At 39.7% G+C, this 13,794-nt stretch overlaps 1 protein-coding gene across 1 annotated transcript in view; it reads right to left on the bottom strand.

The window, feature by feature from the left end:
- Positions 1-13,794, bottom strand: part of baz1a (bromodomain adjacent to zinc finger domain, 1A) — a 64,168-nt gene that overhangs the window by 38,688 nt on the left and 11,686 nt on the right. The window contains exons 7-15 of the mRNA XM_048537922.2: positions 10,029-10,166; positions 8,717-8,825; positions 7,743-7,924; positions 7,016-7,111; positions 4,952-5,090; positions 3,595-3,738; positions 2,039-2,134; positions 1,714-1,938; positions 751-916 (exon numbers count right to left, since the gene is read on the bottom strand). Of these exons, the coding sequence (XP_048393879.1) occupies positions 751-916; positions 1,714-1,938; positions 2,039-2,134; positions 3,595-3,738; positions 4,952-5,090; positions 7,016-7,111; positions 7,743-7,924; positions 8,717-8,825; positions 10,029-10,166 (1,295 nt within the window). The remainder of the gene's footprint in view (positions 1-750; positions 917-1,713; positions 1,939-2,038; positions 2,135-3,594; positions 3,739-4,951; positions 5,091-7,015; positions 7,112-7,742; positions 7,925-8,716; positions 8,826-10,028; positions 10,167-13,794) is intronic.

Here is a 13,794-nt window from a genome sequence, read left to right as displayed (position 1 = left end):
CCACATCAGGTAAACTGGCTGCAAATACAAAAGTCTCCATTTCGATTTAACTTCACCAAATAAATCAGCTTGCAGTTATTTGTTTCTGGTTTGTCGGAAGAAGTGTAAAGATTTTGAAAATGGAATTCCGAAATGAAGCATCATTAGTGAATTGCAATACACTCAAAAAAATGGTCTAAAATGAGATGAGGCAGTAAAGGAAGCAAGATGAATAAGTTGGCAAAAACATACTATTTAGAAAACAGACTTCACCATAACCGTACAGGGTTTTCGGTGAAATTAACAAAATTGAGCTGGGCAAACAAGGGCGAGAGGAGGGGTGAGAAAATGAAAGTGGGGGGGGCTAAATGAGGGGGAAAGAGGAAAACAGAGAAGAGGGAGAGGGAGAGGAAACAGCTGAGAGAAAATGGGAGAGTTCAAGTCCCAGTTATTGTTTTTAAAAAAGGGGCAACTTTGCAACATACTTGAACTTCACTTGCAGTTAATAGGCACAAAAACTGACTATTGGCTTATATCGACTGCACGAACCTTGCTGTTTGCATAGAGACAGACAGTAATGTTGCAAACAAAAAAGGGTGACGGTGCCACAAACGTAATTCATTTGCTCTGAATACACTGGCAACTAGCCTGGGGCCATGCAAGGTACTAGGTGAATACAATATTCCTCATGCACAATTGTAATTTATTCATGGATTGCAATGACACCACTTGTACAGCAATTTTCACTGGCATCTGTTTATTAGACCATACCTTGCTGCAGCCTCTTCTCTCCCTCTGCGGTGTTGCTCAGCTTTCAGTTCTCTAAATTCTTGCCTTGTCTGCTTTAGAATCTCTACGTTATCTTCAATGAAATCCCTTGTGGAAACCAGAGTCAGCAGCTGTCCACACAGAGCATGCAGCACCTTCAGCTTCTCCGCTAACAAAAAAAAGTAATTACAACAGGCTTCCCAAATTTTCTGTCCACTGTTAACAATTTTTAAGCCATGAAATAAGGTACGACACTCAGTGGGGCCTCAAGCATGGGGCAACATTTAGACGGGGGTCCTGGACCGAACAGCTGCCTGTCACTTCAAAATGCAAACATTTATGCTTTGTGTTTACTGATTGAGCCAATTTTGCAAAGTAGAAACTGGAGGAAGATATTCATCCTCTGATCTGTTCTGCCATTCATTATAATTGTGGCTGATCAAAACTGTTACCTTTTATGAGCCTCCACACCCCTCTGTGGTAGAGGATTCCAAAGGTTCACAATCATTTGAGTAAAAATAATGATCTGACTTTAGAGGAATTTCCCCTTCCTTATAAATTGTGCCCTCTGGTTCTAACCTCCCCAGCCACCAGACCTGTACCCACCCTGTTCAACACACTTAGATTATTTTGCAACTTTCAATGCGATCACCTCTCTTCAAAACTTGGTGACAGTCCTGCCATCCAAGAATAAGTTTATTAGTTCTGATGATTAAACTGATTTCAAATACCAATTTAAAAAATGAAACTGTGCATGCCTAGACCTGCATACTTCATTTTCATGGCAGTGTCACAGAAGTGGCAACTTTTAACCTGAAGAAACTACAGTTTCATATCTTTTAAAAAAAAATCATGATGCAACATTTGCACAGCTTTAGCCAAAGACCAGACTCAAATTTCTGGGGGGGAAAACAAAAGAAAACAGAAAAACAACTCAAATTTGATTATGAACACCACCATAATTACCTGCTGTCAAGTCATATACTGGAGTATTTGTTAACTTCTTCAACAGTCCTGGATTACTCAGCCTGAATTCGACACAGGCATTATCTGTGGCATCAAATCCACCCTGTTGCTGATAACGATATTTAGCATTTGCTGGTGTCACATCTGCTCCTGCTGCCAGGATGTGAAGTCGGAGGATTTCTGACAACGTGCAGCTATCAAGATCCAAATCATGCAACGTGCAGCCTGTGACAAACAAGTGGGAAAACATGTTCTGCAACATTACCCTGTTAAACTAAATTATGTTTTCCCATTAGAAACAAAAACATTAGACAATAGGTACCACCTTGATAGAGCTGGGGCCACGCAGCAGCAAAAGCAGCAACTGCAGAGACGGCACTTTTTGTAGAATCAAGATCTTCATCCAAAGCATCAGTTAAATCTGCATACAAAGATACACATGATTAAATATGCCAAAGATTCAAACTGTGTGTTATCAAAAGGCAAGGTCATGAACAATTTGAGCAATTACTCAAAAATGCTCTATTTTAAAACATTAACGTGCCAAAATACATTTAATGATCCATCGTCTGCATGTATACAAACTCAGTTTGCAATTCAATTTTGTTCAGTCTCTTTGTTGCTTGCGGTAATTTTTTGATGCAACCTAATGTGCACCATTTGCTTGGAGACCCATGAGATATTCACTGCATCCTTAATGACGCTAAGTCAAAGTCAGATGTTTGTGACCACATATACTGCTAGAGGCTGAACAAAAACAAAAATCAAAGTTAACAATGACACTCCACAATAGTTGAGGTAGCTCTGCAGTCCGTATTGATGGAAGGTAGCATTTTCCAATGAAACACTGAACTGAAATACACTTAGGTTGAAAGCATACAATGCCAGGAGACTATTTTGAAGAATAGTAGGGGAGTTATGTACATTAATTCCAGAAATAGGAGCACACCATGAAGTCCCACCAATCTGTTATTCTGTGACCTTCAGCCTCACCTGCATCTTCCCAGCTTCTCAGGGACAAAAAAAATCTTAGCTTTTGTACTATGTACAAGGGCACCGCCATAAAACTGAGATGCATAATCTCAAAATAACTTAACTCTCAAGAAATCTTTACTCCGTTAAGTTATCAGCTCCTTAATCCTAAAATTAAGGAGTGTTTTGGTTTCTACTGCTAGTGAAAATAATCTCAACGCATACCCTTACAAGAACAGTTTCTTCCAATGATACCACCATCTATTTTTCCGAACTTCACAAAGACCATTATATACTGAAACGGTGAAGAGCTACAATCCTAATTTGCCACCATGGCAGCATGACAGTACAGCTGCAAGGATGGACTCAAGTATAACAGACAGCTAAACTTCCAGTTAGGCAAATATAACAATCCATTTCAGACCTAACAAAGCACAAAACATGGCAATCCCAAAATGGTAAAGGCTAGAAACAGATGAATCCAAAACAGACAAACAGAACAGAGCTAAAATCCCACAGCACGTAGCACCAAATCTTAGCACGGATATGCAAACCTTGCAGAGAGTGCAGCAAAAATACACAAAAATAATACCCAGATATGCAACAGGCATGTTAAAATGAGAGATCCTGCAAACCAGACTGAATTGCCTGGAAATTAGACAAGTTTGTGCAGCTTTAAATCAAGATAAGAAATTAAGGGCAGTGAACAGGATAAACTGAACTATGTTTGGATCCAATCAAAATCTAATTCCTAAGGTGCGTCACCTTGCTGTGAATTTAGATTGTTTTGTTGACATTCCAGCATATCAATAAGATTGAAAAGCAGAATGATGTCAATACACAATCATACACAATTTGCTGGTTATACTCCTTTCAGAAATAACTTGCAGACATAGAATCATCTCCAACCTTTAGGATCTGTTTCTTTTAACTGTTCTTTAGCTACTTCCTCTTCCTCAGCATGTGCTTGAAAAATTGCAGTTAGGAAAAAGAACAGCAATTCACAGAGTGGCCCTTCAGTGTCATTTCCAACCAGTGCTTCCTCAAGAATTTCTGTGAATTAAATCAGAAACAAATTAGATTCTCCAGAAACCTTGCAGCAATATGATGACCATTTGCACTCTAAACTAGACCTAAAAATTACGGTTATGATTTAGTGAAAAAGAAGCCAACTTAGACAAACTGGCCTGTCAGTGACCAGCACTCAAATATAACCTTTGAACACTCAAGAACAATAAAAAAATCTTTAAATAAAGCATTATTAATAAAGCTTGGAGCTACAATTTTAAACACATTATTGAGAACAATTTCTTTTCCAAGAGAACAAGAAGAATCTGTCTATCTAAGTCCAATTGCATTAAGCTCTAACCTACATATGCATACAGGTTATGCAACCATTCACTATTACCAGAACTCAATTTCTCACTACGGTCCAACATTATTATTGAGAAACAAAACATGACAAGGGCTTCAAAAACACAAAAAAACTTTCAAGACAAGATATTGCCTGTTAATACAGAACTTTAACAGGAGCAGGCATTCATTATCAACATTTCAACCAAACAGAACTGGGTGAAATGTCTGGACACAGACAAGCAGCTTACCTCTTGACCTCGCAAATGCTTATAATCATTCAGAATAATTTCCAAAATGGGGGTTGCAACCTTCTCCCCCCACAACTCTGCCATCCCTCTGCACCTGTCACAACCCTCAAGGAGGACTGAGGGGCCACAATGAGATGACTTCAGAAACCTTGATCTCAAAGGCTCAAATCAGGAGATGAATGCACTCTCACCACTAGAGAAGCTCAACAACAATATGAACACATTTGTTTTTCCATGCTACTCACTATTACACTTTCTAGTTGGCTTCCCACTGCTCGCATATTATAGCTACACTTTAACAGAGTCAAAATGAAATATTACAGCAACTTTACAATTATATCCTTGCAGCTGTAAACCCATTCATCAACACTAACAGCTTTATGGGGAGCACAGATTTTAAACTAGTACACCATGACCGACACTTATCAATTTCAACACAATCTGAAAGCATCGGCACAAGAAAATCAAGATCTAAACACAATTATCATGAAGCTCATTAGAGGCTGACAATGAATGATACTTTGTGACCATTTCAAACCGAAAGACAAAATGCAAATTTTATGGTACAATGAACCTGGAAATAAAAATGCAGGCTTTCAACCAAAAACGCTCCCAATGCAGTATATTTCAATTACACCATGTACTTAAGTCAGAATCATTACCTAAAGTCATGCCATCTGGGAACTCATCCTGGAGGTCAAAGAGGTCTCCAAATGCATGTAAAAATTCCAGAACCATTAATGCATCACCGAAAAGCTCTGGTGGTAACCTGGTCTTCACAGGCATTGGAACCGGGAGTTCCTATTGAGGAAAAAAGGTCTTGTGAACATCCGATAATTTACATTCGAAAATCAACCAGTAACCTCTTTACTGATAAAGCTTATTTTATAACTTTCAACCCTCAAGGCAAGATCCCATGTCTGCTGCACTCAGCTCCAGGAATCATCTTTCACAACCATTTGTACAGTGTGGTAGATCATGGCCAATATGTGCTTTCAACTAACAGAGTGGCAGCACTCTTGTCCCTTTGGTTTTAGTTAACTTGCAGATCCAGCGCTTGGGATTTTTCTTAATCCAACTCTATGGCAGACACCATCTCTTTTTGAAAAAAAGAGAGAAAAGTTAGTCACGTGGACCCATTCCAAACCTAATCCACAAGCTGGACTTGACAACGTTTTAAAGAGTATTTCTGCACAAAGTACCCAGGAGTCTAAGTAAGCTGCTCCTCTTGGCTGTTAATGTAACATTGTGTGTATCGATGAGCAAACATTACCCTAGTTTGTTCTCACATGACCCAGACAATCAAAATTAATTCAGTCCACTGGATATCAATCTAGAACAGTGACTTGAGGCTTCTGGGACCAGAGTTAACATTCTGAAGGCTGCTCTTTTGACTTATCAAACTGCTAAGCCTGATCCAGTCCCACATAAAACAACAGCATATAAAATTAAAGCGCACAGTATTTGGAGTAGTGTCAGACATGAATCGTGAACTGTTTATCAGACAAGCAGCTGCAGGAATAAATAGGTCTGAGTGGCATACAGTGACAAATGGTTTACATAAAAAGAAGGGCCAATACATATTTGTGATTTAGTTGATGGAGTTGCAGGTTTGCAGATAAACTGGATTGGAGGGTGACCAGTGAGAAGAATGAACTGTGATGAGGATGCACAGATGATATTATTAGAAGACTTACCCAGTATATTGCCAGAATGGTTAGCTAAACTGGGACTTTTGTCATTGGAACATAGAAGGTAGACGGGTGACCTTTATCAAGTCATGATACGTAAAAATGAGGTTAATGGTAGGCAGAGATAACAAGGTGTGGAGCTGGACTATCACAGCAGGCCAAGCAGCATCAGAGGAGCAGGAAGGCTGACATTTCGGGCCTAGACCCTCCTTCAGAAATGGGGGAAGGGGATTCTGAAATAAATAGGGAGACGGGGGGAGGTGGATCCAAGATGGATAGTGGAGAAGATAGGTGAAGTGGAGACAGACAGGTCAAAGAGGCACGGATGGAGCGAGTAGAGGTAAATGTAGGTGGGGAGGTAGGGAAGGGATAGGTCAGTCCAGGGAGGACAGACAGGTTAAAGGGGGCGGGATGAGGTTAATAGGAAAAAAAACAGGGTGCGGCTTGAGTTGGGACGAGGGAATAGGTGAGAGGAAGAACAGGTTGTGGGCAGGGGGGCGCAGGGTGGGGGACGAGTTGGTTTTCCTCGGATGGGGGATTTCAAGATGGGGGGGCATTTAAATTGAGTAGAGAGATTGTTTAAAAGATAAGATGGACATTTTTCTTAAAAAAGGGCACTTCCCACGTGGAATCAAACTTCGAGGAAGTGGGAGATGTGGGCAGAGTTACAACTTTTAAAAAAGATACTGAAACAGTACACAAATATTAAGTGTTTGGATGGACGGCAGCTAGAAGCAGGCAGGTGGGACAAGTTGAGTATCGGATTACGTTCCGCATGGACTGGTTGGATCAAAGGGTGTATTTTACGCTGTACGAGTCTAAGTGGAAAAAAGTGTGATTTGGATAGGTTTCTTCAGTGGGCAAATGCATGGTAGATGCAGTCAAAAGAAGAAAAAATGATTAATCAGTCAGTGACTGTTTTTAAACGTCACATTCACAGAACTGAAAACCAGAAACTGCTTTAACTCAAACTTTATAACCAAAGCTCCCAAATAATACATTAGGTCTTGATCATACAACATTCATTACCAGTACCTTCAGGTCTTCACACTCCATATCTTCACGGGGTTTATTCCATTCTTTGAGATATTCAGCATATTTCCTCTTTTCTTCTCGTAATTTCTCTCTTTCCTATGAAAATACATAACGTAAGTGGTGACATATACAGAAAACACGAACTAGTATTCCATAGTTCCTCCACAAATAAAATTTCCATTTTGTTTTTAAAAAAGAAAAGGAGCAGACATACTACTCCAAATCAAGTTACTTCTGGTTAGCTATAATAATAATTAAACATTGTAAGCAGCACCATAGCTCACTAGTTAGCACCGCTGCCTCAAGACCAGGACTTGGGATCGATTCCACCTCAGGCATGTGTGTGGAGTTTCCATGTTCTCCCCATGCTCTGGTTTCCTTCCACAGTCCAAAGATGTCCAGGTTAGGTGGACCGATCAGACTAAATTGCCCATAGTGTCCAAGAACATGTAGGTATGGTGGATTAGCCAAGGGAAGTGCAGGGTTGTGGGGTTGGGACTAGGTGACATGTTCTTCGGAGGATAGGTGTGGACATGTTGGGCTAAAATGGCCAGCTTCCATACTGTAGGAATTCTACGACAAACAGCGCAAAGTGTGAAAACTGAACTCGGCACGAGTTCAGTGCAAATGTATTGCGCCGAGTACAGCAAGTCAATCTTTGAAATTGAAGAAATGTGAAAAAATTAACAGCATTTTCCACTTTTTCCTGTAGGTTTTAACCAATTACCTTCTCTTTCTCCAATTTAAGACGTTCCTTTTCTTCTTTCCTTTTCATTTTCTCCTCTTCTAATATTTTCTTCAACTCTTCTTTTTTCTTTTCTTTATCCTCCTTTTCTTTCTTCTTGGCTTCCAACACCTCCTTTCTTTTCTGCATTTCATTTGCTAGTTCCTCCTCTTTTCTCCTTTTTGCTTTCAGAACAAATAATGAAAACAGCTAACTTTGTAGGAAACTTCATTTGAAGCATGTTGGACAGCAATCCTGGCAAGTTACGTACATGTACACATTTACCTCTTCAAAACAGTTGTCAAGTCCTTTATAACCCTACCACTACTTACACTTCCTGTTTTATCCCAAAAACTACATTCTCAACTATACTAACCACATGTAGCAAGCCTCAAACTTTCTCTGTATTAATGCCCACAAACCTCTAATCCTACAAGGAAACATCTTAAATCATGATCTTCTTTCAATCTTGAAAGATTGATAGGTCAAGTAGCTCATTTTTCTGCTCTAACTGCTCTAGGTCATTGGCACTGCTTGTCTACTCCTGTCAGGTCCATCCTTTAAATAGCTTCTCTTTCTGTACTGGTGTTCTTGATTTTGTGTATGATCTCAACGAAGGTCATAAACATCCGTGAGACATGAAGGGCAATTTCACATGGCTGCATTTGTCTGTAACTTTTCATCATTTCTAAAACACTAAAGCTTTTAAAAATGTAATTTTGACAAAACTCAAGTCGTCATTCAATACTTTTATTTTTCCCTAGTCTCATTTCTCAACAAACTACTCCCAAGGAACTCTGGTTAACTTTTAACAAGCACCTTCAGCCAAAACGGAGACCACTCATTTTCACAATTAATTCAGCAGGAAAGCAAGGAAATGGACTCAAAAGGTTGAAATGCTATCATTTAACCTGATTTTTTAAAAAAAGGAACTAACCGCGACTACAAGTCCGAAAATACGTAACTGCAAAGTATACCTATTGCTCTCATTTCTTCTCTCTGCCTGCGCATCTTCTCAATCTCTCGTGCAGATTTGTTTCTGTACTTCGACATGTCAGCCACATCATTAGTGCCATCTGACTGGTACTGAAAAAAACAAAAAAGTTTAGTTGATGGTTATACTTTGTTTTACTTCTTGAAGTTTGAAAATACTTGGTGGCCAATAACCAGTTTTTAAAATTGTTTGTGACCAGAAGTCCCATGGGCTGAAAATACAGCTATTCTGTCCCAAAGTTTAATGTTTGCACATTTATCATTCACTGCTGCAAATCAAAATGCAAAGCCACACCATCCAAGATACATCGGAGGAGTGTGAAAATATTCAGAAGGAAGTAGCATTCAGAAAATTGGTTTTAAAACCATTCTGCTCATTACTGCACTCCAGTTGACCAACTAGGTAAGCAAATCTGGATTCAATAAATGCCTTAAGTATTAGCAAGCAAATACAAGACTTCCAGGTGAATTGAGGCAGCACTATATCTGCCATGGGGATAGTGTGAAGGAACTTTGTGAATTAACAAATAGATGCAGTTACCCAAAACCCTTTTCCTTACCAGATAGCCCAAATAATTCAGATGCGCTTAATCGCCTTACAGATAATTTTTGAAACTCTCAAACTTGGGTGAACTTGCACATGAACAAGACATGCTTCGTACTAAAGGTGCTTCTACACTTGTCATCATATCTATGACCCAAAACAATCACTACGCTAAACTTCGTGTTAACTTAATTTGCACTCAATGGAATTAAAGTTTCAACTGAAAGCTTTTGAGTACTCGATATGTCGTTCAAAAGGTGTGCAACTTTTGAGTGGAAATCCAGACGTTTTGTTGTACTAAACTTTGAAGGTGAACAAAAACATACATTTATTCAGTAATTTTTGCAAAGTCTCAAAATCCTTCAGTCAGTTAAGCACAAGGTCGTAACTGTTACAATACAGAAATGGTGCAGCTCATTGGCACAAAGCAAATTCCGACAATGTTAAAATCATCAGTTAATGTGTTTGGAGAGATATTGATAGAGGATAAATATTGGTCACAACACTACGTGTAATATTCAGGCCCTTGGTTGAATGTCTCACGTAAGGCAACACAGCTGACGGTATAGCACCTCTCCCTATTGCACTGCTACGTCAGCCTCGGTTTTGGGTCTGAAAGTTCAACCCCTAAGTGAGGCATGAACACAAAACCATGAGAAGCAGAGATCTCCCAAATGAGCCAAACGTTCAAAACTACAAGACAAAATACTTTGAAGGTTGGAAATGACAATTTTCCAACATGCAATACTTACATTTGCTGATGAAGAGCGATTCTTGAGAGCCCTTGCTCGACCTCTGTTAGCTGAATTGAAAATAAAGGTCGATGGGTCATCCGGGAACAAATGGGAAAAGCTCTGCTCCAAAAGTTTGTACTTCTCAATAGTTGCAGACTGTAATGACATAAAATAATTGAGGCACAGTTTTAGCAGTGTTTCTAACATTCAGTTCAGACATTCAAAAATACAGAACAGCCGATTGCACAAAGTAATTTGAACTGATTTGAAAGTAAAGGTTCCAAGCAATGTAAATGCTCAAACCTTGAAACTACTCCTGTCAGATTAAAGGACTCAGCAAGGACCGTTTATACAAGTATCGTGATCCAACTTTGACAAACAAAAATTTATATTGTTGGGAGTTACAAGATAGGAAGTGATAAAGTGAAGAATCAGGAAGTAGTTACAAAAGAAAAAAAAACGCACAAATGAAGGGTCTACTTAGACTTGCAGACATTCCGTGTTATCTAAGACACAGAACATTTTTGATTCAAAGGATAAAGCAAAAGCTTATTTTTATTTAATTCAGCACAAATAGTTAAAAAGGTCACAAAACAGCTCAGAGGCAGATAAAACCTGACACTAAACCACATAAGGGAGATAACAAGACCTAAATTTTGGGAAACAGTTATGTTGAAAGGAGTGACTTGAAAAAGACAGTTGGAGAATTTTGGCAACGTCAGCCTAAATACAAAAAAATTAGGCACACAAAAACAAAATTAGTGAACACTAACATTTGAGGATAATAGCGAGTTTGGAGAAGATTTGAGGATAATATAATGCTATCAGGGCTGGGACAGCCATCAGCAGTGGACACCTTATTCCCAAACTTCAAAGGATTAACAATTGCACATGACCAGTTGACAGCTGACGGTTGTTGTGAAGACGTAAATAAAGCGGACTGTGGGGGTTTAGGGTGCGAGGACAGTGCAAGTTAAGAGAATAAACATTTAGGGTAGTTCAGCAGGTAAGGGGTGTTGAAGCCTCATTTTAATATCTGACCAGGAGTTAAATTAGGTTTCAAAACCTGTAAACTTGTCCTGGCTACCAATTAAGCTTCAAAGTTGAGATCCCCAAAACTTTTGACAGACTTCTTTAGAGGGCAAATGCCCCAGAGAAGTTTCTGTTGCCTAGACCCAGTTGTGTTTAGAGTTCTGCATGGTCCCAATATGCGCCTCCAATGTATCTTGCTGAAGCAACTATCTGCCTTGACAAGTTCCAAGCAACTCTAGTAATCTAGTGGCCTGGACTGATGATCAAACCCCACAAACTAAGGTGGGGAATTAGAATTCATTAAATTGAGTCTGGAATGAAGAGAATCACTAATGGTGACAGTGAATTATTTAAAAAGGTGTGTGGTTAATTAATATCATGGAATGCGGTATCCAAACTAGTAGTGAATGTGGTTAGCTGTCTTCTGAAGTGGCCTAGCAGGGACCCAGTTTAACAAATGGCTGCAAAAAAGGTGTTTTAAAAACTGGACATCACCAGCCATTGACTCAATTACTAGGACACCAGCGGTATAGCTACCACAAAAGATGAGACATTTACAAGTCAGAAGCTCATAGCTGTTCAAGTACTACAGCTGGACTAAAAGGTACTACAGATCATCAGAATTTCCGGCAACCATGATGAAATCTCAGGGCGTTGCATTTCCACACTCTACTGAAAGGTGCAACATTTCAGGAATGCAGGATAATACACCAAGTGCAGGAATAGCAATAACAGAAAATTCAAATGCCAAAATGTGAAGCTACAATCTAAAACTGCATGTACTGAGGGCTGAGTGATCTTACGACCAACAGATCAAATGCAAGTTCTGCAATTCTGCCAGTCAATAAGGATGGTCGACATTTTGGCAACTAGCAGGATGAACATAAACATTTGTTTCAATACAACTACAGACACAGATTTAACCATGGAGATTTGCTCAGGCATGTTCTCAAAAACAAAAGATCCAGACTAAATCAATGCACTGTCTACTTTCCAACTGAAGCTGTTTGGCTTTGGCTAAAGCTCCTTAACTGCAGACCGAATTACAGCCTTGGTCCTAACATGGACAAAGATGGCTTAATTGCAATGAGGGGCAATTACATTGTTAATGTGGTGGGCACCTCAAGCAAGTCCAAAAATCCTTAAGTGAACTTGAACTGTAGCTAACAAGATAATTTCAGAATCCACTTACCCATCAACCACATTGCCGTGCACATAGAGTCAAACGTAGGTCAAACCAGCTGAGTACAGCTTATTTTCTTGAAAGCATACCAGGTGTACTTTAACCAGAAGTGACAACTGTGGTCCCAGAGATTAGACTTCTACTGCAGTTTCAATTATCCATTGAACTTAAATCTCCCCAACTGCCATAATGTCCTCCAAGTCACAAATGTGGGCCTCTGGACTACTCAACCAGTAACACAATCACTAGCCACAATTTCACAATACCAAGGTAACATTTGACCAAAGCAGGCATTCAACAGTCCGAGGAAAATTCAATGCCATCAGGGATAAGTCTCCACTAACATCAGCTGTACCAAGTACAAAGGAAGACATAATTATTGTTGGGAATGTCAACCATTTGAGACAGATGACATCACTGCCTTGAACAGCTTGTGCAGCAGATTTCTTCAATGACTTTCTCTATCACAAGGTCAGAAGTTAGAGGTTTTTGGATGATTCCATGGTGTTTTTCAGCAACTGGAGCATATGCCAAGTAATATTAATGCCACATAAATGATGACAACCAACAAGAGCCAACTCGTCTTCCTGAACCTTCAATAGGATTGAAATCACTATATTATCATATTTAAATCTTGGTGCGTGCCACTCACTAGAAGCACACCATGAGCCAATATAACAACTATTAATTTGACAAAAGGTGGGTAATATGCTTCTTGACTCCCCTTGCCTATCTACTGTCACACAAACAAGGGTATACAATCCACTTACGTGCGCAGATCCCACCACAACAGACCATTAGCAACCCATCCACCACTTGCATATTGGCATTTTTCCAACTACATAGTGCTCCACATCATCTCACCCTCAAGCATGCATTACCTCTGCCATCGAGACAAGCAAGCAGTAGAGGAACAGTATCACCTATACAATCTTTCAAGATGCACCATTTTAACTTGCAAAGCAATCTCCATTCTTTCTTTAAAACTGGATGACTGTCCTGCTGGCACTTGGCAGTAGTCTGACATGGCAGGGACTGCCATCAGTTCAAAACCACTTTCCTAAAGACATCAGAAATGACTAAGAGATCAGATGTGACTGCACCACAAAGTTCAGAGATTGGCCAAGCCTGACAAGGAAGCAGAGTGGCTAAGCAAGGGCAATGAGAAGGCACACAATGCAACCTTTTCCATGACTGGTCTTTAGTAACACGCTGTTGTCTGTAGAAGCTTAATCCAGTTCCATGTCCAATCTGTTGTGGAAACAAGTCCAATTTTGACATTTCAGGTAGAGTTATGGAACAGCTTTGGGAACCGATATTACTCTGCCCTCATAACCATTGACGATTCCTGGTTTTTGATTCTAAACATCAGTCTCCCCTAACAGGTCAAATGATTGGCGACAGGATGAATGAAACTGCTTTGGCAGTTGTAGTGGCCATTAAAACCATTCCAGAATCTCCAAACACAAGTAGTGCTCTTTCTCACCCATACTACCCCTTCAATCAGACGCTTTCCTGAAAGGAGTTGAAACAGGAGGGAGACAAGTGTCAAGTAGAGAAGCTGGAATG

The sequence above is a fragment of the Stegostoma tigrinum genome, chromosome 10, assembly GCF_030684315.1.
Source record: "Stegostoma tigrinum isolate sSteTig4 chromosome 10, sSteTig4.hap1, whole genome shotgun sequence".
NCBI lineage: Eukaryota > Metazoa > Chordata > Chondrichthyes > Orectolobiformes > Stegostomatidae > Stegostoma > Stegostoma tigrinum.
This window is presented reverse-complemented; position numbering and strand designations above follow the sequence as displayed.